This window comes from Bufo bufo, chromosome 4 (genome assembly GCF_905171765.1).
Source record: "Bufo bufo chromosome 4, aBufBuf1.1, whole genome shotgun sequence".
NCBI lineage: Eukaryota > Metazoa > Chordata > Amphibia > Anura > Bufonidae > Bufo > Bufo bufo.
The window spans coordinates 358,812,120-358,839,009 of record NC_053392.1 but is presented as its reverse complement, the minus strand read 5'-3'; the positions used below and the strand labels follow the sequence as shown (position 1 = coordinate 358,839,009).

Here is a 26,890-nt window from a genome sequence, read left to right as displayed (position 1 = left end):
CTTAAAATTGTTATATGACACTCTGAGGTCTCCTAGAACCTAAGACTCTCTTGTCTTCACGCTTGTTTTTTTGTTTTTGTCTACTCCATCCCCCTCCTTTTAAGCTCTTAAACCAATGACTAGTGTTGAGCGAACTTGTGTTTTCAACTTATGGTCTGTGGTAGCAGAATCCATAACAGAATTCTTAGATAACCTGAACCTTGTACTGCAAACTTGAAAACACAAGTTTATTCAACACTACAACAATGACAGCTGTTAGTGACATTAACAATATATAGTGATGAATAAATGCATGGCTGATGGTGCTAACAAACAGTCTGTTTAAAAACACATTGTGTAAATGCATTTGTTTTGCTTTATTAATATTAAAAATTATTCTATGAATTGTCCCTTTTTGGAGGCAAATGCCTGATGGTGTGTACACATGCATGGTAGCATTGGAGAAAGCAGCTGGTTTCTCTGAATATCTGAAAAATTCTCCCTTTTTTGGGAGCCGTGCACTGCAGAACCTCACAGACAAGGTAGAAGATATGTCATTGTTTAACCCCTTATGGACCGGGCTCATTTTCACCTTAAGGAGCAGGCCATTTTTTTCAAATCTGTCCATTGTCACGTTATGTGTGAATAACTTTAAAATGCTTTTACTTATCCAGGCCATTCTGAGACAGTTTTTTCGTCACATTGTTATATTTCGTCACAAATGATTTTTTCTTTTTTATTTTTTCTTACAAAGTCTCATATTCCACTAACTTGTGCAAAAAATAAAATTTTACATGAACTCGCCATGACCCTCACGAAATACCTTGGGGTGTCTTCTTTCCAAAATGGGGTCACTTGTGGGGTATTTATACTGCCCTGGCATTTTAGGGGACCTAAAGCGTGAGAAGTAGTTTGGAATCCAAATCGTAAAAAATGCCCTTTGAAATCGTAAAGAATTTGGGCCCCTTTGCGCACCTAGGCTGCAAAAAAGTGTCACACATGTGGTATCGCCGTACTCAGGAGAAGTAGGGCAATGTGTTTTTGGGTTTATTTTTACATATACCCATGCTGGGTGAGATAAATATCTTGGCAAAAGACAACTTTTCCCATTTTGTTTATACAAAGTTGTCATTTTACAGAGATATTTCTCTCACCCAGCATGGGTATATGTAAAAAGACACCCCAAAACACATTGCCCTACTTCTCCTGAGTACGGCGATACCACATGTGTGACACTTTTTTGCAGCCTAGTCGCGCAATGGGGCCCAAATTCCAATGAGTACCTTTTAGGAGAGCATTTTTAGACATTTGGATTCCAGACTTCTTCTCACGCTTTAGGGCCCCTAAAATGCCAGGGCAGTATAAATACCCCACATGTGACCCCATTTTGGAAAGAAGACACCCCAAGGTAGTTTGTGAGGGGCATGGCGAGTTCATATAAGATTATTTTTTTGGCACAAGTTAGCAAAAATAAATTTTTTATTTTTTTTCTCACAAAGTCTCCCTTTCCGCTAACTTGGGACAAAAAGTTAAATCTTTCATGACTCAATATGCCCCTCAGCGAATACCTTGGGGTGTCTTCTTTCCAAAATGGGGTCATTTGTGGGGTTTTTGGACTGCCCTGGCATTTGAGGGTCTCCGCAATTATTACATGTATGGCCAGCATTAGGAGTTTCTGCTATTCTCCTTATATTGAGCATACGGGTAATGAGATTTTTTTTTTTCGTTCAGCCTCTGGGCTGAAAGAAAAAATGAACGCCACAGATTTCTTCATTCTCATCGATCAATGTGGATGAAAAAACCTCTGCCAAAAAATGTGCAAAAAAAAAGGAGGGGAAAGGCGTCTGCCCAACATCCAAACCCACTCAGCTCGTATGCCCTGGCAAACCCGATTTCTCCATTCACATCAATCGATGTGGATGAATAAATCATTGCCAGAATTATTTTTTTTTATATACAAAGTGTTTTCCAAAGCATATGAACCCCGCCCCTCAGCTCATAAGCCTTGGCAAACGTACCTTTTTTACTGCAGAGGAGAAATCTCGTCTTGCAGCGCCGCATACACCGACTTTTGTGTAATCTGACAGCAGCGCAATGCTTCTGTCAGAATGCACATCAGTGCTGCAGCTGGTTGATCGGTTGGTCCACCTAGAAGGTAAAAAAAAAATAAAAAATTATTGCGTTGCGGCCTTTTTAACATTAACTTTATATAACATTTGAAACAGAACATTAACTTTAATAAACTTTATTGAACTTTTGGAGCATTAACTTTTTTGCTTACCTGTGATTTTTATTTAATTTTTTTACCTTTATAGGACAAACCTCTCCTTCCCCATGGGACAATGTGCAAAGCGCAAATCGCCCAGAGATGTGGCGAAGTACATTATGCACTTTGTCCCAGGTGAAAGGAGAGGTTTGCAGCAGCTCTGTGTGAAAGGGCCCTAAGACCACTGTGTGCCTGTCCTGTGTCACGCAATCCCTATACTAAGTGTACCTGTGTGTGGTACTTCCGGAAACACTCCCCTAAGCATAGGGCAGGGTGGTCAGGGCAGTCAGGACAGAAATAGCGGGTGTCACGCCTTATTCCACTCCTGCTACAGACACAACATCTTTTTCGGGGTGGCGCTTGGTTTGAGGTACCAGCAACGACATTGGGGAAAAGTCGCTCGTGTAGACGGCTCACTACACTGGTGGTTGGGGCCACGGAACCTCCTGGATACAGGAGGTTCTTGATGATCTCTTCCTGAAATTTGAGGAAGGATCCTGTTCTCCCAGCCTTACTGTAGAGAACAAAACTAATGTACATAGCCAATTGAATTAGGTATACAGACACCTTCTTATACCAGCGTCTGGTCCTGCGGGAGAGTAAATAAGGAGCCAACATCTGGTCATTGAAGTCCACACCTCCCATGAGCAAATTATAGTTGTGGACACAGAGGGGCTTTTCAATGACTCCAGTTGCTCATTCAATTTGGATTGTCGTGTCTGCATGAATGGAGGAGAACATGTAAACGTCTCGTTTGTCTCTCCATTTCACCGCAAGCAGTTCTTTGTTACACAAGGCAGCCCTCTCCCACCCTTGCAAGATGGGTGGTGACGAGCCGTTGGGGGAAGCCCCGGCGACTAGGTTGCGTGGTGCCACAGCAGCCAATCTGTTCTAGAAACAAATGCCTGAAGAGGGGCACACTTGTGTAGAAATTGTCCACATAAAGGTGGTACCCCTTGCCAAATAAGGGTGACACCAAGTCCCAGACTGTCTTCCCACTGCTCCCCAGGTAGTCAGGGCAACCAACCGACTCCAAGGTCTGAGCTTTACCCTCATAGACACAAAATTTGTGCGTATGGCCTGTGGCCCTTTCACAGAGCTTATACAATTTGACCCCATACCGGGCGCGCTTGCTTGGGATGTATTGTTTGAAGCCAAGGCGCCCGGTAAAATGTATCAGGGACTCTTCTATGCAGATATTTTGCTCAGGGGTATACAAATCTGCAAATTTGGTGTTAAAGTGGTCTATGAGGGGTCGAATTTTGTGGAGCCGGTCAAAACCTGGGTGGCCTCTGGGACGAGAGGTGCTATTATCACTAAAGTGCAGGAAACGCAGGATGGTCTCAAATCGTGTCCTGGACATGGCAGTAGAGAACATGGGCATGTGATGAATTGGGTTTGTGGACCAATATGACTGCAATTCATGCTTTTTTGTCAGGCCCATGTTGAGGAGCAGGCCTAGAAAAGTTTTAATTTCAGAAAATTCTGAAACTTGGACGGGTTTCCACCGGAAAGTCTGGGCATAAAAGCTTCCCGGGTTGGTGGCTATAAATTGAGTGGCATACCGGTTTGTTTCTGCCACGACTAAGTCAAAGAGCTCCGCAGTGAAGAACAGCTCAAAAAACTCCAGTGCCGATCCGATCTGAGCTGTCTCAACCCGAACTCCAGACTGGGCGGTAAAAGGGGGAACTACTGGTGCGGCTGAAGATGGGGGCTGCCTATCAGAGTTTGCCAGCACCTCAGGGACTCTAGGGGCTCTACGGGCCTGTTTGTGCGGTGGCTGTGATGGGGGAACTACTGCACGTGCCACCGTACCAGCTTCAACTGCCCTTCTGGTGCTCGCCACTTCACCATGTTCTACGGCAGTGCTGGTACTAGGTCCAGGATGGGCTGCGCTGCTGGTGAATGCCTCACCACGTAATCTGACAGCGCCAGCCTCACTCTGCTGCCCTTGAAGTGGATCCTGCGCAACCTGTGGTCTAGCAACACAGGGCCGGGTACGCCTGGTGGTATCAGGGACCTCTACCTCATTGTCCAAACTTTGGGTCAGGCTGCCACTGCTTTCTACAGGTTCTTATTCTGACCCGCTGGATTCGTCAGATGAAGGTTCCCAAACCTCATCTGACTGGGTCAGAAGCCTGTAGGCCTCTTCAGAAGAATACCCTTTCCTTGCCATTTGGTCAACTAAATTTAGGGGGTATTCCCTGAGACTACCCAAGAAAAAAAGCAAGCCTGTCTTACAAATGGGAGGCAAGCGAAGTACAGGAAGCTGCTGCGATTGATAACAAATATGAAAACAATTTTTTTTTATCGCCGCAGGGCTTGTGTAGTGATTGTGCAGTGCTAAAAAAAATAAAAAAATGTTGTCACTGCGGCGGGGCGGGCGTGGGTGAACGCCCGTGTGGGCGATCGATCAGGCCTAATCGGGCAAACACTGCGTTTTGGGTGGAGGGCGAGCTAAGGTGACACTAATACTATTATAGATCTGACTGTGATCAGTTCTGATCACTTACAGATACTATAAAGTACCAATGCTGATTAGCGATACGCTAATCAGCGAATCAGTGACTGCGGTGCGATGCGGTAGGCTGGGCACTAACTGAAGCTAACTACCAAAGGGGCCTAAACTAATCTAAACCTAACAGTCAATACTGGTGGAAAAAAAAGTGACAGTTTTCACTGATCACTTTTTTCCCTTTCACTAATGATTGACAGGGGTGATCAAGGGGTTAATTGGGGTGATGGGGGGTGATCTGGGGCTAAATGTGTTGTGCTTGGTGTACTCACAGTGATCTGTGCTCTCTGCTGGGACCAACCGACGAAAAGGAACCAGCAGAGAGCACAGAAGCCATTTAACACATTATATTTATAAATATAATGTGTTAAATGACTTGTGATTAGATTTTTTAAAAGTCACCAACCTGCCAGCGGTGATCATTGGCTGGCAGGCTGGTGACGAACTTCTCCTGCGACTTTTCCCGGCCCACACTGCGCATGTGCGGGCCGGCTATGCGCGTAATCTCGCGTCTCGCGAGATGACGCGCCGATGCGTCTACAAGGAACAAACTGACCGCCCGCAGGACGCATCCCTGCGTTAGGCGGTCGGGAGGCGGTTAAACAACCCAAAAATTACCATATTCTAGAAACTACACCCCTCAAGGTATTCAAAACCGATTTTACAAACTTTGTTAACCCTTTAGGTGCTCCACAAGAGTTAATGGCAAATGGAGATAAAATTTCCGAATTTTGATTATTTGGCAAATTTTTAATTTTTATAATTTATTTCTAGTAACAAAGCAAGGGTTAACAGCCAAACAAAACTCAATATTTATTTCCCTGATTCTGTAGTTTATGGAAACACCCCAAATGTGGTCATAAACTACTGTACAGGCACACGGCAGGGCGTAGTAGGAAAGGAGTGGCATGTGGTTTTTGGAAGGCAGATTTTGCTGGACTGGTTTATTTACACCATGTCCCATTTGAAGCCCCCCTGATGCACCCCTAGAGTAGAAACTCCATAAAAGTGACCCCATTTTGGAAACTACGGGATAAGGTGGCAGTTTTATTGGGACTATTTTTAGGGTACATATGATTTTTGGTTGCTTTATATTACATTTTTGTGAGGCAAGGTTACAAAATATTGACATTCTGAAGGGTTAAAAAAGTTTGTAAAATCAGGTTTAAGGGGAGTAGTTTCTTAGATGGGGTCACTTTTATGGAGTTTCTACTCTAGGGGTGAATCAGGGGGGCTTCAAATGGGACATGGTACAAATAAACCAGTCCAGCAAAATCTGCCTTCCAGAAACCATATGGCGTTCCTTTCCTTCTGTGCCCTGCCGCTTGGTCATACAGCAGTTTACGATCACATATGGGGTGTTTCTATAAACGACAGAATCAGGGTAATAAATATTGAGTTTTGTTTGGCTGTTAACCCTTGCTTTGTTGCTGGAAAAAATAGATAAAAATGGAAAATTTGCCAAAAAATTGCTGTTTTGGCACCGTTTTTATAATTTTTTTTTGACTGTATTCATTTTAGGGGTTAGGTCATGGGGTATTTTTATGGAGCAGATTCTTACGAAATACCTAATATGTCAACTTTTTTAAATTTATTTAGGTTTTACACTTTAATATCCTTTTTTAAACAAAATAAAAACATTTTAGTATCTCCATAGTCTGAGAGTCATTTTTTTTTTTTATTAGCCGATTGTCTTAGGTAGGGGCTCATATTTTGTGGGATGAGAGGATGGTTTTATTGCCACTATTTTGGGTGGCATATGACTTTTTGATCGCTTGCTTTTACACTTTTTGTGATGTAAGGTGACAAAAAAATGGCTTTTTTTACACGGTTTTTATTTTATTTTATTGACTATGTTAATCTGAGGGGTTAATTCATGTGTTATTTTTATAGAGCAGATTCTTACGGAGAGGCAATACCTAATATGTCTACGTTTTTACATTTATTTAGGTTTTACACTATAATATCCTTTTTTTTAACAAAAAAACATTTTATTATCTCCATAGTCTGAGAGTCAGTTTTTTGTTTTTTTTTGCCGATTGTCTTAGGTAGGGGCTCATCTTTTGCGGGATGAGAGGACAGTTTTATTGGCACTATTTTGGGGGGCATATGGCTTTTTGATCGCTTGCTATTACACGTTTTGTGATGTAAGGTGACACAAAAATTGCTTTTTTTACACCGTTTTTATTTTTTGACTAATTTCATCTGAGGGGTTAGGTCATGGGGTATTTTTATAGAGCAGATTCTTACGGACGCGGCAATAGCTAATATGTATACTTTTTTTAATTTATTTTAGTTTTACAAAATAATATAATTTTTGGAAAAAAAAATTGTTTTAGTGTCTCAAGTCTGAGAACCATAGTTTGTTTTTTTGTTATTTTTTTCAGGGCGATTATCATTAGCTAAATAGAATTTAAAATTAGGGAAGGAGATTATAAATTTAGTACTCCATGCAGGGCCGGTGCAACCATATAGGCGAACTAGGCATTCGCCTAGGGCGCCGGCCTGCTGGGGGCGCCCTGGTGGGCTTCCCCTGACTGGGGCTGCAGCCCTGGGCGAGTGGCTCTTGAGCCGCCCCCAGCGCCGTTACAGGGGGGGCCAGGAGGTGGAGGTCCTTCTTATATATGGCAGAGCAGGCACCTGCTTACCCTGATGGCAGGTGCCTGCTCTGCCAGTAAATTACTGGAGGAGAGGAGGCGGGCGGCAAGGGAAGCTGTTCTAGCAGCTCCCCACTCCTCCCTCGCGCGTCCTCTGTGATGCCGAAATATGATGTCATTCCGGCCCCGGCATACTAAACGGCGCGCTGAAGGACTGAGGAGCTGCACCACACTGGACCCCAGGGAGGTGAGTTTTTAAGTGTTTGACTGAGTGAGTGTCTGCCTGTGTATTTATGTCAGTGAGTGTATGTATATCTGTCTTTCTCAGTAAATGTATGTGTGTCTGTCATTGAGTGTCTGTGTGTGTGTATGTCAGTGAGTGAGTGTATGTGAGTGAGTGTGGATATCTGTCGGTCAGTAAGTGTTTGTGTGTTTGTCAGTGAGTATGTGTATGTTTGTCAGTGAGTATATGTGTGTGTTTGTCTGCCAGTGAGTGAGTTTTTGTGTGTGTGTGTGTTTCAGTGGGTAGGTGTATGTCTGTCAGTGAGTGTATGTGTGTCTGTCAGTGAGTTTCTGTGTACGTCATTCAGTGAGTGTCTGAGTGCGTGTCTGTCTGTCAGTGTGTGTCTGTCAGTGAGTGAGTGACATGAGGGGGTGGCAAAATGGATCTTTGCCTAGGGCGGCAAAAATCCTTGCACCGGCCCTGACTCCATGGAAGTCTGGTACTCCCTGAAGCAACCGTTAATGCAGAGGCCCGGATGATCCACTTCCGTATCCCCCTCCTGTGACACATTTTTTTGGGTCCGTCCCTTCTTTCCAGTATGGGGGACCACACCTGGAAAGTGTTGGCCAGGGACAATTCGGGCACCTCCAGTTCCCGAGGTACTCCGGCCTGCTCTTTCCCGGTCAGAAAAGATCAGGGCCTTGAGGACTGCCTCATAGAACTGGAGAAATTTCCCTGTGTTGCCAGCACTCTGGGACAGCACAAAAGAGTTGTACAAGGCAACCTGTACCAAGTAGACCGCAACTTTTTTGTACCATGCCCTGGTTTTGCGCATGGCGTTATATGGCTTGAGTACTTGATTAGAGAGATCAACTCCTCCTATATACCGATTGTAGTCGACGGTACAATCAGGCTTGAGGACCGTTGCCACGGTACCTCGCACAGGGACAGGGGTGATGCCGTTACCGTGAATTGTGGACAGTGCAAGGACATCCCTCTTGTCCTTATATCTGACCAGAAACAGGTTTCCACTGGTATGTGCACGGGTCTCACCCCTGGGGATAGGTACCTGGAGGGGGTGGGTAGTGAGGCCGCTTTGATTTTTCCGCACGGTCCCACAAGTGGACGTGGATCTGGCGGCAAGGGACTGGAATAAGGGGATACTAGTATAAAACCCTTATCTAGCAGTGGGTACATAAGGTTCCACACAAGTTTCCCTCTAACACCCAGAGTGGGGGGACATTCTGGGGGTTCAACATGGGAATCTCGCCCCTCGTACGCACAAAACTTGTAAGTGTACCCTGAAGTACTCTCACAAAGTTTGTACAGCTTCAAGCCATACCTCGCCCGTTTAGAGGGAACATACTGGCGGAAAATTAGTCTCCCCTTGAAAGCAATGAGAGACTCATCATCAGCGACCTCCCTTCCAGGCCTCCAAAAATTTAGCCCCAAAGTGATCGATGACCGGCCTAATTTTGTACATGCGGTCATAGGCAGGATCACCTTGGAGGGGACATGCTGCATTATCAGCATAATGCAGGCATTTCCGGATGCCCTCAAAACGGGAACGTGTCATGACCATACAGTAGAGTGGGGTCTGGTAGAGGACGTCCCCACTCCACTACTGCCTGACACTGCTTTTTTTTTACCTGGCCCATGTGCAACACGAGGCCCCAAAACGTCCTAATCTCGGGTAAACTGACCAGAGTCCAGCCACCGGCCCTAGCCAAAAAGGAGCCCGGGTGTTGAGCAATGAACTGTTGGGTGAACAAGTTTTTTTGCTCCACCATCAGATTCACAAAGTGGTCACTGAAAAAAAAAAAAAAATAGTCATAGTCAGTGAAGCCGCCTTGGGGTCTCATCTTTACTAGATGATGAGGAGGACGCGGATGACAAGAGGAAAGTGGGGTCATCCTCATCTTCACTGGGGCTTTCGGAGTCGGAGGCAAGCAGGGCGTATGCCTCCTCGGCCGAGAACATCTGGTGAGCCATAGGGGAGTGTGTGTGTGTGTGGAAAACTTTATTTAGTGTGTTTGTGTGTGGGGGCACGGGTGTTTGCGTACTTACCCTAAACCTAACAGAAAAAAAAAAAAGCCCCCAAAAATTTGAAAAAAAAAAGATTGAAACTCGCTGATCAGCGGTCCGAAGCTGATCAGCGGTGGGGTGGGCGACGCGCTAACAGTGGCCGGATGCTAAGAGTGCCGGCCACAGTCAGCTCATGCATAAATGAATGTGTGTGGAGGTGCAAGCTGCAGCACCCCTGGGGGGGTCTAGGGTCACACAGCTGAGTGTGCTGTGGACCCCAGACACCCGATCAGGGTGATGCAAAAATAAAACTTTTTTTTTTTTTCCTAAACTTTCCCTGACTAGCCCTACCTATCTAAGCTCTCCCTAACCTGTCCCTATGTACCTTTTTAGTGCCAGATGGCACTATGGTGGCTTAGTGGGGGTGATGAGGGTGCTGGGCTCCGGAGCTGGATGACAGGCTCCTCTCTCCATGGATCCAGACGCAGAAAGGAGGAGGACAGCAGAGCTGCAGGAAGTCAACCCCCCCGCCTGCCCTGCAGCCAATAGCAAGCGATCCTGAGAGGTGATGTCACCTCTATTATCACACCACCAATCACCATCCTATTCCGCGTTATCGGGTCATCAGAGACCTGAATAACCCAGAAACTCAGCAAACCACAGGTCTGAATTGACCTGCGGTTTGCTGCGATCGCCGATACAGGGAGTTACAGGACCCCCTTTGGCATTGTCCCAGAGTGCCTGCTGAATGATTTCAGCAGGCACTCTGTTCCGATCACTGCCCGCCGCACGGTGGTGATCGGAAATACACAGGACGTACCTGTACGCCCTTTGTCCTTAAGTACTGGGACATCAGGGCGTACAGGTACGCCCTCTGTCCATAACAGGTTAAGGGTACTTCTAGTGGCACTAGTGAAAGTAGCAGCTGTGGCAGCAGCAACTGCATTACAGTATGGAACACAATTAACATACAGACAGCACAAGTTATATCACTGGACCGGTGGTATATAGCCACTGTCAGCAATTGCAGATCTATTCATTGTCATTAGCTAGAGATGTAGGGATATCCTCACGGATCCATGTACCTGATTTATTTTGACATTGGCAATGTTTTGGACACTTGCACAGGACAATTTTGCCTGCTTGGGTGTTATACTAACACAGTACAGTGTGTTGAATTCAAACTGTGATTTTTCTACCTATTAATTTAATCTACCTAAATAAATATATCCCTAAACGATCCCTGCAACACCCCATTATGGCTAGCCTATGTCTGTAATTGGTGTCTTCCGTGGCATACACATCCTCTCACACAGCTGAAAGGTCTTAAAAATTATTGACCCCGATTGACTCACAGACTGTATATGAGTCAATCAAAGTGTCTGTGGGTAAACCCTCCTCCCACCTAGGGTCATATAATCGGCCATGTTTTACCCTCCCTGCCCTGTTTCCCTCTCATTGTCATAGTAAAATGGGGGGTGTCATTTTGGGCAATGTACAAAATGAATCAGCATCACTTTATTTGGCAATAGAATTTTTGTGAAATTCGTAAAGAATGCAATTAATTTAGAATTGATTCACTCATCTCTACCATGTTCATGCCTAAATCCTGATAGAATTCTAAGCATTTGTATACGGGATTGCATGAATGATCCATTTATTACAGCCCTTGAACAATCAGTTCTCATTGACTTCAGTGTTCATCAAAAGTCAGGACAAACACACTTTAAGTAGGCTTTTCATGTGCAAAAATGCACCAGTTGTCTAAACATCTCTGCAATTACAAATATTATTGTCTCAAACAATACTAATGTTAGTAGAGTACCTTGTACTTACAAGGTATAGTACCTTATAAGAATACATAGAAAGGAACATAGGAAGTATGCTAGATTCTAATTTATTTATTATTATTTTGTAGAAAGCACACCAAAAAAACAGGAAGAGCCTGCTAAACCTAAGAAAAAACAAGAATTGCCAGTGGAACCTAAGAATGGTAATTAACATCACTAGGATATGCCAGCACTATATAACCATAGATATGGCCTAAAATACTTTTTATGCGATTGTTTACCAAAATGAAATAACAAAAAAAGTATATTTGCTTTGTAGAAACATCACTAGAGCATAAAAGTACAGCAGAACCTGCAGGGGAGTCCAGGGAGAAACAAAAAAAGCAAGCAGAAACCAAAAAGAAGCATACAAAGACTTCAGAATCCAAGGAAAAACATTATGAATCAGCACAACCCAAGAAAAAACATTCTGAGTCAGTAGATTCTAAGAAAAAACAGGATGAACCAACAGGACCCAATAAAAATCATGTTGAACCAAATAAAAAACAGGCAGCAGAACTTATAAAAAGGCATACAGAGCCTGAAAAACCTGAGAAACAGCACAAGGAGCCTGCAGAAATCAGGAAAACAGAAGAAAGGTCAGCAGAACTGAAGAAAAAACACAAGGAGCAATCAGAATCCTTAAAACAGCATGTAGAGCCGACAGATATCAAGAAAAACTATGATGAGCCAGAACCAAAGAAAAAGAATTTAGAGCCCACAGATCCCAAGAAAAAGCACAAAGAACCAGCAGAACCCAAGAAAAGACAAGAACAGTCCGCAGAACAGAAAAAGACACAAGAGAAACCAGAGGAGCATGTAGAACCATCAGATTCAACAACAAAACAAGAAAAGCCAGCTGAACCAAAACAAAAGTATAAAACACATTTAGAGCCAGCAAAACAAAAGGAAAAATATGGAGAATTAACAGATCCCAAGAAAAAGCAGGTGGAGCAAGCAGTGTCCAAGGCAAAAAAGGAAAAGCCAGCAGAATCCAAGAAAAAGCACGTGGAGCTATCAGATTCCAAGAAAAAACATGATGATCCAGAAAAACCTAATAAAAAGCTTCAAAAGCCAGAAGAACCCCAAAGAATGCATGTAGATACATCAGAATCTAGGAAAAAACATGAAGAGCCAGCAGAAGCAAGGAAAAAGTATGTAGAGCCAGCGTCACCCAAGAAAAAACACGAGGATCCATTAGAATCAAAGAAAAAGCATGAAGAAACACCAATAACAAAGGCAAAACAGGAGGGGCCAGGAAGACCCAAGCAAAAACAGGAAGACCCTGTAGAACCCAAAAACAAAAATGAGGAGCCTTCAGAATGTACAAAAATCCATGTAGAACTATCAGAATCCAAGAAAAAACATGAAGTGCCAGCAGAACCAAAAATAAAACATGAAGATCTAGTAGAACCCAGGACAAAGCATAAAGAGACATCAGAATCCAAGATAAAGCATGAAGCGTCCATGGAACGAAAGAAGATGCTTGTCACGCCAGTAGTACTTAAGAAAAAGCATGATGAGTCAGCAGAAGCCAAGGCAACGCATAAAGAGTCAGCAGAACCCAAGAAAAAGCATGAAGAGCCAGCAGAACCCAAGAAAAAACATGAAGAGACAACAGAACCTAAAAAAAAACATGAAGAGCAATCAGAGTCCAAGATAAAACATGAACAGTTAGCAGAACCCAAGAAAAAGCAGGTAGAGCCATCAGAACCCAAGGAAAAGCATTTAAAGCCATCAGAATCTAAAACAAAACATAAAGAGCCTGCAGAATCCAAGCATGAAGGAACAGTAGAACCCAAGATAAGGCACAAAAAGCCAGTGGAACCCAAAAAAAAACAGGAAGATTCTGCGGAACCAAAGAAAAAGCATGAAGAGACAACAGAACCTAAGAAAAGCTATAAAGAGCCATCAGAATCCAAGATAAAACATGAACAGCTAGCAGAACCAAAGAAAAAGGAGGTAGAGCAATCAGAACACAAGGTAAAACATAAAGAGTCAGCGGAACCCAGGAAAAAGCATGAAGAGCCATCAGAACCAAAGAAAAAGCATTTAGAGCCATTAGAATCCAAGACAAAACATGAAGAGCCAGCAGAACCCAAGAAAAAACATGAAGAGCAATCAGAGTTCAAGATAAAACATGAACAGCTAAAAGAACCCAAGAAAAAGCATGAAGAGCCATCAGAACCCAAGAAAAAGCATTTAGAGCCATTAGAATCCAAGACAAAACATGAAGAGCCAGCAGAACCCAAGAAAAAACATGAAGAGCAATCAGAGTTCAAGATAAAACATGAACAGCTAAAAGAACCCAAGAAAAAGCATGAAGAGCCATCAGAACCCAAGAAAAAGCATTTAGAGCCATTAGAATCCAAGAAAAAACATGAAGAGCTAGCAGAACCCAAGAAAAAACATGAAGAGCAATCAGCGTTCAAGATAAAACATGAACAGCTAAAAGAACCTAAGAAAAAGCATGAAGAGCCAGCAGAACCCAAGAAAAAGCATTTAGAGCCATTAGAATCCAAGATAAAACATGAAGATCCAGCAGAACCCAAGAAAAAACATGAAGAGCAATCAGAGTTCAAGATAAAACATGAAAAGCTAGAAGAATCCAAGAAAAAGCCTGAAGAGCCAGCAGAACCAAAGAAAAAGCATTTAGAGCCATTAGAATCCAAGACAAAACATGAAGAGCCAGCAGAACCCAAGAAAAAACATGAAGAGCAATCAGAGTTCAAGATAAAACATGAACAGCTAAAAGAACCCAAGAAAAAGCATGAAGAGCCATCAGAACCCAAGAAAAAGCATTTAGAGCCATTAGAATCCAAGACAAAACATGAAGAGCTAGCAGAACCCAAGAAAAAACATGAAGAGCAATCAGCGTTCAAGATAAAACATGAACAGCTAAAAGAACCCAAGAAAAAGCATGAAGAGCCATCAGAACCCAAGAAAAAGCATTTAGAGCCATTAGAATCCAAGACAAAACATGAAGAGCCAGCAGAACCCAAGAAAAAACATGAAGAGCAATCAGAGTTCAAGATAAAACATGAACAGCTAAAAGAACCCAAGAAAAAACATGAAGAGCCATCAGAACCCAAGAAAAAGCATTTAGAGCCATTAGAATCCAAGACAAAACATGAAGAGCCAGCAGAACCCAAGAAAAAACATGAAGAGCAATCAGAGTTCAAGATAAAACATGAACAGCTAAAAGAACCCAAGAAAAAGCATGAAGAGCCAGCAGAACCCAAGAAAAAGCATTTAGAGCCATTAGAATCCAAGACAAAACATGAAGAGCCAGCAGAACCCAAGAAAAAACATGAAGAGCAATCAGAGTTCAAGATAAAACATGAACAGCTAAAAGAACCCAAGAAAAAGCATGAAGAGCCAGCAGAACTCAAGAAAAAGCATTTAGAGCCATTAGAATCCAAGACAAAACATGAAGAGCCAGCAGAACCCAAGAAAAAACATGAAGAGCAATCAGAGTTCAAGATAAAACATGAACAGCTAAAAGAACCCAAGAAAAAGCATGAAGAGCTAGCAGAACCCAAGAAAAAGCATTTAGAGCCATTAGAATGCAAGACAAAACATAAAGAGCCAGCAGAACCCAAGAAAAAGCATTTAGAGCTATTAGAATCCAAGACAAAACATGAAGAGCCAACAGAACCCAAGAAAAAACATGAAGAGCCAGCAGAACCCAAGAAAAAACATGAAGAGCAATCAGAGTTCAAGATAAAACATGAACAGCTAGAAGAACCCAAGAAAAAGCATGAAGAGCTAGCAGAACCCAAGAAAAAGCATTTAGAGCCATTAGAATCCAAGACAAAACATGAAGAGCCAGCAGAACCCAAGAAAAAGCATTTAGAGCTATTAGAATCCAAGACAAAACATGAAGAGCCAACAGAACCCAAGAAAAAACATGAAGAGCCAGCAGAACCCAAGAAAAAACATGAAGAGCAATCAGAGTTCAAGATAAAACATGAACAGCTAGAAGAACCCAAGAAAAAGCCTGAAGAGCCATCAGAATCTAAGACAAAATATAAAGAGCCTGCAGAATCCAAGAAAAAGCATGAAGGAACAGTAGAACCCAATATAAGTCATGAAAAGCTAGTGGAATCAAATAAAAAGCAGGTAGAGCTATCAGAATCCAAGATAAAACATGAACAGCTAGCAGAACCCAAGAAAAAGCAGGTAGAGCAATCAGAACCCAAGAAAAAGCATTTAGAGCCATCAGAATCTAAGACAAAACATAAAGAGCCTGCAGAATCCAAGGAAAAGCATGAAGGAACAGTAGAACCCAAGAAAAGGCATAAAGAGCCAGTGGAACCCAATAAAAAGCAGGTAGAGCCATCAGAATCCAAGGCAAAACATAAAGATTCTGAGGAACCTAACACAAAGCATGAAGAGACGACAGAATCTAAGAAAGGGTATAAAGAGCCATCAGAATCCAAGATAAAACATGAACAGCTAGCAGAACCCAAGAAAAAGGAGGTAGAGCAATCAGAATCCAAGGTAAAACGTGAAGAGTCAGCGGAACCCAGGAAAAAGCATAAAGAGCCATCAGAACCAAAGAAAAAGCATTTAGAGCCATTAGACTCCAAGACAAAACATGAAGAGCCAGCAGAACCCAAGAAAAAACATGAAGAGCAATCAGAGTTCAAGATAAAACATGAACAGCTAGAAGAACCCAATAAAAAGCCTGAAGAGCCAGCAGAACCCAAGAAAAAGCATTTAGAGACATTAGAATCCAAGACAAAACATGAAGAGCCAGCAGAACCCAAGAAAAAACATGAAGAGCAATCAGAGTTCAAGATAAAACATGAACAGCTAAAAGATGCCAAGAAAAAGCATGAAGAGCCATCAGAACACAAGAAAAAGCATTTAGAGCCATTAGAACCCAATAAAAAATATGAAGAGCAATCAGAGTTCAAGATAAAACATGAACAGCTAAAAGAACCCAAGAAAAAGTATGAAGAGCTAGCAGAACCCAAGAAAAAGCATTTAGAGCCATTAGAATCCAAGACAAAACATGAAGAGCCAGCAGAACCCAAGAAAAAACATGAAGAGCAATCAGAGTTCAAGATAAAACATGAACAGCTAGAAGAACCCAAGAGAAAGCCTGAAGAGCCAGCAGAACCAAAAAAAAAGCATTTAGAGACATTAGAATCCAAGACAAAACATGAAGAGCCAACAGAACCCAATAAAAAGAAGGTAGAGCCATCAGAATCCAAGGCAAAGCATAAAGAGTCAGCGGAACCCAAGAAAAAGCATGAGGATCCAGCAGAACCCAAGAAAAAACATGAAGAGACAACAGGACCTAAGAAAAAACATGTAGAGCAATCAGAATCCAAGATAAAACATGAACAGCGAGCAGAATACAATAAAAGGCATGACGAGCTAGAAGAACCCAGGAAAAAGGATTTAGAGCCGTCAGAATTAAAGATAAAAAATGAAGAGCCAGTAGAATACAAGAAAACGCATGAAGGGAAAGTTGAACCCAAGATAAAGCATGAAGAGCCAGCAGAACTCAATAAAAAACACAACGTGCCAGCAGAACCCAGAATAAAACATGACTTGTCAATTAAATCTATGACAGGTAACAAGATACATTATTTGACAGTACCCAAAATGTATTTTTATGCAAACATTTTCCAAGATATATTGTAGATAGAAATTTACTCATAGTTTACTCATGCTTTATAGAGATCCCATTGAAAAAAGCATGAGGAAACAATTGAAGCCAACAAAAAGCAAGAATATCCAATGGAGCTCAAGAAATGTACAGTTGTAGCAAACGTCAGACAAACAGATATAATGCACTATCCTGACCCCACCCTGCACTATGTTAAAGAAAACACATGAAAATGTGTGCCTATATTTATCAGTTGAATTTCACTGTATGGTTTTTATTCAGCCACCACATGGCATCTGTGAGCAAATGCATTTATTTATAGTGTTCATTTAATTTAGAGATATCTCATTCAAATGACTCCTCTACAGCTAATCACTGCTGCAGTGGTTGACACTATCAGCTGTTTTACTTAACTGACAGAACCACTCTGTGTGCTGGATGGGATCCACACCGTGTCTTGTCTTGGGTGGCTGCTAGAGTTTATTAAACTTCAGAGGCCTCCCAACACAGAGTGCAACTTCCACCTGGTACGCAGAGCAGGACTGATAGTTAAGTAAAACTGTGGGCATAGGAACACAGTAGTAAATAGATTACGTCAGATTGAGTGGATATTTGCACTTATTTAAAAATATCCTTTAAAAAAAGAAAAACCTCTGTGGAGTCCCACCCTTTTGTTTTATAACCAACAAAGCTTAACTTGACAGCTGAGGACTAGTGTTGAGCGAACAGTTCGAGCATAGTTCGGGTCCGTACCGAATTTTGGGGTGTTCGTGACACGGACCCGAACCCAAACTTTTTCGTAAAAGTTCGGGTTCGGGTTCGTCGTTCGGCATGTATTTTGGCGCATTTTGAAAGGCTGCAAAGCAGCCAATCAACATGCATCATACTACTTGCCCTAAGATGCCATCGCAGCTATGCCTACTATTGGCAAGGCTGTGATTGGCCAAGTGCAGCATGTGACTCAGCCTCTTTATAAGCTTGTGCGCACGTCGGGACGTGCTCACTCCCGATGTGAATAGAACAGGGATAGACGCAGCTGATGCTAGGGCGAGAATAGGCAGGGATAATTGAATAACTGGAAGCAAATTTCTCTCCTCCACCTGTGATTCATCTGAACAACTGCAGCTGAGCTGCTTTTTTGATAGGGATTGGCTATTTTTAGAGTGGCCAGAGTGATTTTTCCATCCACATGTACCTGGGCTGACCGCCGGCCGCCATTTTGCGACTTGTAGTGCTGCAGCAGAAGCTGCCACAGTGTGCATTCCAAAGCTCCAAACAAGTCAGACATCTACACCTGGGATTCAGACCAATAGCGATTTAGCAGCACAGTCCAAGGCTATTTTTTTTAAAGGTTGTGCAGACCATTTTGTGGCACATGTTACTGGGCTGATAGGCGGCGGCCATCTTGGGACTAGTGCTGCAGCACAATCTCTCCCAACGTCCATTAATCACTTGTAATAGTGGTCTGTGCCATAGAAATCCTACATCAGGGACTTGGGTGTGCTTGTGTCACCCCTACTAATACCAGTCCACCTGTAATCCATACAGTGAAAAGCCATAAAGTATTCCAGTGAGGGAATTTTTTTTTTATTTAAAAAAGGCCAAGTTAGTTTATCTGGCGTTCAATATACTAGATACAGTTAGGCCTGCGTTTCATACATCTGGAATTAGCAAACTAATGTGCTGGGGTTGGGAAAACATATATGTACCCATACTAGATTCTGTCAAAGAAAGCGGTACTCACATATAACAGTCATTCCATCTGTAATCCATACAGTCAAAAGACTGAAAGTATTCCAGTGAGGGAATTTTTTTTATTTAAAAAAGGCCAAGTTAGTTTATCTGGCGTTCAATATACTAGATACAGTTAGGCCTGCGTTTCATACATCTGGAATTAGCAAACTAATGTGCTGGGGTTGGGAAAACATATATGTACCCATACTAGAATCTGTCAAAGAAAGCGGTACTCACATATAACAGTCATTCCATCTGTAATCCATACAGTCAAAAGACTGAAAGTATTCCAGTGAGGGGATTTTTTTTATTTAAAAAAGGCCAAGTTAGTTTATCTGGCGTTCAATATACTAGATACAGTTAGGCCTGCGTTTCATACATCTGGAATTAGCAAACTAATGTGCTGGGGTTGGGAAAACATATATGTACCCATACTAGAATCTGTCAAAGAAAGCGGTACTCACATATAACAGTCATTCCATCTGTAATCCATACAGTCAAAAGACTGAAAGTATTCCAGTGAGGGAATTTTTTTTATTTAAAAAAGGCCAAGTTAGTTTATCTGGCGTTCAATATACTAGATACAGTTAGGCCTGCGTTTCATACATCTGGAATTAGCAAACTAATGTGCTGGGGATGGGAAAACATATATGTACCCATACTAGAATCTGTCAAAGAAAGCGGTACTCACATATAACAGTCATTCCATCTGTAATCCATACAGTCAAAAGACTGAAAGTATTCCAGTGAGGGAATTTTTTTTATTTAAAAAAGGCCAAGTTAGTTTATCTGGCGTTCAATATACTAGATACAGTTAGGCCTGCGTTTCATACATCTGGAATTAGCAAACTAATGTGCTGGGGTTGAGAAAACATATATGTACCCATACTAGAATCTGTCAAAGAAAGCGGTACTCACATATAACAGTCATTCCATCTGTAATCCATACAGTCAAAAGACTGAAAGTATTCCAGTGAGGGGATTTTTTTTATTTAAAAAAGGCCAAGTTAGTTTATCTGGCGTTCAATATACTAGATACAGTTAGGCCTGCGTTTCATACATCTGGAATTAGCAAACTAATGTGCTGGGGTTGGGAAAACATATATGTACCCATACTAGAATCTGTCAAAGAAAGCGGTACTCACATATAACAGTCATTCCATCTGTAATCCATACAGTCAAAAGACTGAAAGTATTCCAGTGAGGGGATTTTTTTTATTTAAAAAAGGCCAAGTTAGTTTATCTGGCGTTCAATATACTAGATACAGTTAGGCCTGCGTTTCATACATCTGGAATTAGCAAACTAATGTGCTGGGGTTGGGAAAACATATATGTACCCATACTAGAATCTGTCAAAGAAAGCGGTACTCACATATAACAGTCATTCCATCTGTAATCCATACAGTCAAAAGACTGAAAGTATTCCAGTGAGGGGATTTTTTTTATTTAAAAAAGGCCAAGTTAGTTTATCTGGCGTTCAATATACTAGATACAGTTAGGCCTGCGTTTCATACATCTGGAATTAGCAAACTAATGTGCTGGGGTTGGGAAAACATATATGTACCCATACTAGAATCTGTCAAAGAAAGCGGTACTCACATATAACAGTCATTCCATCTGTAATCCATACAGTCAAAAGACTGAAAGTATTCCAGTGAGGGGATTTTTTTTATTTAAAAAAGGCCAAGTTAGTTTATCTGGCGTTCAATATACTAGATACAGTTAGGCCTGCGTTTCATACATCTGGAATTAGCAAACTAATGTGCTGGGGTTGGGAAAACATATATGTACCCATACTAGAATCTGTCAAAGAAAGCGGTACTCACATATAACAGTCATTCCATCTGTAATCCATACAGTCAAAAGACTGAAAGTATTCCAGTGAGGGGATTTTTTTTATTTAAAAAAGGCCAAGTTAGTTTATCTGGCGTTCAATATACTAGATACAGTTAGGCCTGCGTTTCATACATCTGGAATTAGCAAACTAATGTGCTGGGGTTGGGAAAACATATATGTACCCATACTAGAATCTGTCAAAGAAAGCGGTACTCACATATAACAGTCATTCCATCTGTAATCCATACAGTCAAAAGACTGAAAGTATTCCAGTGAGGGGATTTTTTTTATTTAAAAAAGGCCAAGTTAGTTTATCTGGCGTTCAATATACTAGATACAGTTAGGCCTGCGTTTCATACATCTGGAATTAGCAAACTAATGTGCTGGGGTTGGGAAAACATATATGTACCCATACTAGAATCTGTCAAAGAAAGCGGTACTCACATATAACAGTCATTCCATCTGTAATCCATATAGTCAAAAGACTGAAAGTATTCCAGTGAGGGGATTTTTTTTATTTAAAAAAGGCCAAGTTAGTTTATCTGGCGTTCAATATACTAGATACAGTTAGGCCTGCGTTTCATACATCTGGAATTAGCAAACTAATGTGCTGGGGTTGGGAAAACATATATGTACCCATACTAGAATCTGTCAAAGAAAGCGGTACTCACATATAACAGTCATTCCATCTGTAATCCATACAGTCAAAAGACTGAAAGTATTCCAGTGAGGGGATTTTTTTTATTTAAAAAAGGCCAAGTTAGTTTATCTGGCGTTCAATATACTAGATACAGTTAGGCCTGCGTTTCATACATCTGGAATTAGCAAACTAATGTGCTGGGGTTGGGAAAACATATATGTACCCATACTAGAATCTGTCAAAGAAAGCGGTACTCACATATAACAGTCATTCCATCTGTAATCCATACAGTCAAAAGACTGAAAGTATTCCAGTGAGGGGATTTTTTTTATTTAAAAAAGGCCAAGTTAGTTTATCTGGCGTTCAATATACTAGATACAGTTAGGCCTGCGTTTCATACATCTGGAATTAGCAAACTAATGTGCTGGGGTTGGGAAAACATATATGTACCCATACTAGAATCTGTCAAAGAAAGCGGTACTCACATATAACAGTCATTCCATCTGTAATCCATACAGTCAAAAGACTGAAAGTATTCCAGTGAGGGGATTTTGCTTATAAAAAATAATATATTTCATTGTGGTGCGAGTTGAATCGCAACAATGAAGAAAAATACTATTAAGGGACGAGGACGCGGTCGTGGTGGTGTCCGTGGAGCCTCTGTTGCTGGTAGAGGACGTGGCCGTTCGGCCCCAGGCGCACACAGTAGGGAACGAACTCCCTCAACTAGCCGGCAGAATGTACCGCAATATCTCGTGGGGCCCAATGCCGCTCTTAGGATGGTAAGGCCTGAGCAGGTACAGTCATTAATCGATTGGGTGGCCGACAGTGCTTCCAGCACGTTCACCACATGGTCTTCCACCCAGTCTTCTGCGGAAAGCGCACAGGTGGCACCTGAAAACCAAGCCCATCAGTCTGTCACATCACCCCCAAGCATATCAGGGAAACGGTCTGAGCCACAAGTTATGCAGCAGTCTCTTCTTCTGTTTGAAGACTCTGCTTCCAGGGTTTCCCAGGGGCGTCCACCTAGCCCTTCCCCAGTGGAGGAAGACATACCATGCACTGACGCACAACCACTTATGTCTCCAGATGAAGAGGACATGGGAATACCACCACAGCAGAGTCACCGACTCTCTGATGATGACGAAACACAGGTGCCCACTGCCGCGTCTTTTTGCAGTGTGCAGACTGAACAGGAGGAGGTCAGGGAGGGAGACTGGGTGGAAGACGATGCAGAGGACGATGAGGTCTTAGACCCCACATGGACTGAAGGTCGTGGCGATGACTTTCACAGTTCAGAGGAAGAGGTAGTGGTGAGACCGAGACAACAGCGAAGCCAAAGAGGGAGCAGGGGGCCAAAGCAGACGAGCCGCCGCCCCCAGAGTTCGCCTGCTACTGGACATCGCCAACAGGGACCCAGCCCCACAAAGGCAGCTTCAAAGAGTTCCCTGGCATGGCACTTCTTTAAACAATGTCCTACCGACAAGACCCGAGTGACTTGCACGCTCTGCCATCAGAGCCTGAGGCGAGGCATTAACGTTCTGAAACTCAGCACAACCTGCATGACCAGGCATCTACATGCAAAGCATGAACTGCAGTGGGGTACACACCTTAAAAACCAGGCACTCGCTGAGGCTCCCCCTGCTCCCTCTACCGCTGCTGCCTCGGCTTCCGCCTCGAGAGGAATGTTGCCACCTGCCGAGCAGCAAACAGAGGATGTGCCACCGACACCACCACCACCGCCACCGTCAACTAGCGTCTCCACTATATCACACAGCAGCGTTCAGCTCTCAATATCTCAAACCTTAGAGAGGAAGCGCAAATTCACCCCGAGTCACCCTCGAGCCCTTGGCCTGAACGCCAGCATTTCTAAACTGCTGGCCTTTGAAATGCTGTCATTCCGGCTGGTGGACACAGACAGCTTCAAACAGCTGATGGCCATGGCTGTCCCGCAGTATGTGGTTCCCAGCCGCCACTACTTCTCCAAGACAACCGTGCCTTCCCTGCACATGCAAGTGTCCGATAAAATCAAGTGTGCACTGCGCAACGCCATTTGTGGCAAGGTCCACCTAACCACAGATACGTGGACCAGTAAGCACGGCCAGGGACGCTATATCTCACTAACTGCACACTGGATGAATGTAGTGGCGGCTGGGCCCCCGGCGGACAGTTCCTTGGCGCACGTCCTTCCGCCCCCTAGGATCGCAGGGCATCATTCTCTGCCTCCTGTAGCCTCCTCCTCCTACTCGGCTTCCTCCTCCACTGCTTCCACCAGCTCATCCGGTCAGCCACACACCTTCACCACCAACTTCAGCACAGCCCGGGGTAAACGTCAGCAGGCCATTCTGAAACTCATATGTTTGGGGGACAGGCCCCACAGCGCAAAGGAGTTGTGGCGGGGTATTGAACAACAGACCGACGAGTGGTTTCTGCCGGTGGGCCTCAAGCCAGGCCTGGTGGTATGCGATAATGGGCGAAATCTCGTGGCAGCTCTGGGACTAGCCGGTTTGACGCACATCCCTTGCCTGGCGCATGTGCTGAACTTGGTGGTGCAGAGGTTCATTCACCACTACCCCAACATGTCAGAGCTGCTGCATAAAGTGCGGGCCGTCTGTGCGCGCTTCCGCCGTTCACATCCTGCCGCTGCTCGCCTGTCTGCGCTACAGCGGAACTTCGGCCTTCCCGCTCACCGCCTCATATGCGACGTGCCCACCCGGTGGAACTCCACCTTGCACATGCTGGAGAGACTGTGCGAGCAGCAGCAGGCCATAGTGGAGTTTCAGCTGCAGCACGCTCGCGTCAGTCGTACTGCCGAACAGCACCACTTCACCACCAATGATTGGGCCTCCATGCGAGACCTGTGTGCCCTGCTGCGCTGTTTCGAGTACTCCACCAACATGGCCAGTGGCGATGACACTGTTATCAGCGTTACAATACCACTTCTATGTCTCCTTGAGAAAACACTTAGGGCAATGATGTTAGAGGAGGTGGCCCAGGTGGAGGAGGAGGAGGAGGATGAGGGCTCGTTTCTAACACTTTCGGGCCAGTCTGTTCGAAGTGGCTCAGAGGGAGGTTTGTTTAAGCAGCAGAGGACAGGTTCACAAGTCGCCAGCCAAGGCACTGTACTGGAGGACGAGGAGGATGAGGAGGAGGAGGTGGAGGGGGACGAGGATGACGCAAGTTCACAGCGGGGTGGCAGCCCAGGCCCATCACTGGTGCGTGGCTGGGGGGATACGGTGGACGATGACGATACGCCTCCCACAGAGGACAGCTTGTCCTTACCCATGGGTAGCCTGGCCCACATGAGCGAATATATGCTCCAATGCCTGCGCAACGACAGCAGAGTTGCCCACGTTTTAACGTGTGCAGACTACTGGGTGGCCACCCTGCTGGATCCCCGGTATAAAGACAATGTGCCCACTTTAATTCCTGAACTGGAGCGCGACCGTAAGATGCGCGAGTACAAGCGCACGCTGATAGAGGCGCTCTTGAGAGCATTCCCACATGTCACAGGGGAACAGGTGGAAGGTGAAGGCAGAGGAGTGGCAAGAGGTCGCCAACGCAGCTGTGTCACGGCCAGCTCATCTGAGGGCAGGGTTAGCATGGCAGAAATGTGGAAAAGTTTTGTCTCCACGCCACAGCTATCTGCACCGACACCTGATACGGAACGTGTTAGCAGGAGGCAGCATTTCACTAACATGGTTGAACAGTATGTCTGCACACCCCTCCACATCCTGACGGATGGTTCGGCCCCATTCAACTACTGGGTTTCGAAATTGTCCACGTGGCCAGAGTTAGCATGTTATGCCTTGGAGGTGCTTTCCTGCCCGGCGGCCAGCGTTTTATCTGAACGCGTATTCAGCACGGCAGGGGGCGTCATTACTGACAAGCGCAGCCGCCTGTCCACAGCCAACGTGGACAAGCTGACCTTCATAAAGATGAACCAGGCATGGATCCCACAGGACCTGTCCCTCCCTTGTGCAGAGTAGTCCTTATTAACTGCCTAAAACATGTCTTGTTGTGCTACGGGCCACTTCTTTATTTCATACAAATTTTATGAAACCCACAGTTGAATGAAACTCTTCTCTGTCTGGGCGCCGGGGCCTAACCAGATGAAAGTGGCCGGTTAAACTAACGGGTGACATGAAGCCATAACCTCTGCCATGCTACCTCTGTCTTCTGTCTGGGTGCTGAGGCCTAAGTAAAATAAAGCGGTCTTCTGCTGTGCTGGGGGATATGAAGCTAATCTCTGACCTCTCTCCTCTGTCTGGGTCCAAAGGCCTAAATCACTGAAAGAGGCCTTCTCCTGTGGTGTGTGATATGATGCCAGAATATGTGCTGTGGGGCCTCTCTCCTCTTCCTGGGTGCAGGGGTCAAATAAACTAAATTGTGGCCTACTCCTGTGGTGGTTGATATGATGCCTGATTCTCTGATGTGGAACCTCTCTCCTCTGTTTGGGTGAAGGGGTCAAAGTAACTAAATGGTGGCTTCTCCTGTGGTGGCTGATATGATGCCAGAATATGTGCTGTGGTGCCTCTCTCCTCTTCCTGGGTGCAGGGGTCAAAGTAACTAAATGGTGGCTTCTCCTGTGGTGGCTGATATGATGCCAGAATATGTGCTGTGGGGCCTCTCTCCTCTTCCTGGGTGCAGGGGTCAAAGTAACTCAATGGTGGCTTCTCCTGTGGTGGCTGATATGATGCCAGAATATGTGCTGTGGTGCCTCTCTCCTCTGTCTGGGTCCAAAGGCCTAAATCACTGAAAGAGGCCTTCTCCTGTGGTGTGTGATATGATGCCTGAATATGTGCTGTGGTGCCTCTCTCCTCTTCCTGGGTGCGGGGGTCAAAGTAACTCAATGGTGGCTTCTCCTGTGGTGGCTGATATGATGCCAGAATATGTGCTGTGGTGCCTCTCTCCTCTTCCTGGGTGCGGGGGTCAAAGTAACTCAATGGTGGCTTCTCCTGTGGTGGCTGATATGATGCCAGAATATGTGCTGTGGGGCCTCTCTCCTCTTCCTGGGTGCAGGGGTCAAAGTAACTCAATGGTGGCTTCTCCTGTGGTGGTTAGTATGATGCCAGAATATGTGCTGTGGGGCCTCTCTCCTCTTCCTGGGTGCAGGGGTCAAAGTAACTCAATGGTGGCTTCTCCTGTGGTGGCTGATATGATGCCAGAATATGTGCTGTGGTGCCTCTCTCCTCTGTCTGGGTCCAAAGGCCTAAATCACTGAAAGAGGCCTTCTCCTGTGGTGTGTGATATGATGCCTGAATATGTGCTGTGGTGCCTCTCTCCTCTTCCTGGGTGCGGGGGTCAAAGTAACTCAATGGTGGCTTCTCCTGTGGTGGCTGATATGATGCCAGAATATGTGCTGTGGTGCCTCTCTCCTCTTCCTGGGTGCGGGGGTCAAAGTAACTCAATGGTGGCTTCTCCTGTGGTGGCTGATATGATGCCAGAATATGTGCTGTGGGGCCTCTCTCCTCTTCCTGGGTGCGGGGGTCAAAGTAACTCAATGGTGGCTTCTCCTGTGGTGGCTGATATGATGCCAGAATATGTGCTGTGGTGCCTCTCTCCTCTTCCTGGGTGCAGGGGTCAAAGTAACTAAATGGTGGCTTCTCCTGTGGTGGTTGAT

General features: G+C 44.2%; 1 protein-coding gene across 1 annotated transcript in view; it reads left to right on the top strand.

Annotated features, from left to right (window-relative positions):
- LOC120999212 (titin homolog) overlaps positions 1-26,890 on the top strand; it is a 946,165-nt gene that overhangs the window by 543,540 nt on the left and 375,735 nt on the right. Inside the window, exons 48-51 of the mRNA XM_040430085.1 lie at positions 11,524-11,598; positions 11,715-13,160; positions 15,075-15,364; positions 15,665-17,021. Coding sequence (XP_040286019.1) covers positions 11,524-11,598; positions 11,715-13,160; positions 15,075-15,364; positions 15,665-17,021 — 3,168 coding nt within the window. The remainder of the gene's footprint in view (positions 1-11,523; positions 11,599-11,714; positions 13,161-15,074; positions 15,365-15,664; positions 17,022-26,890) is intronic.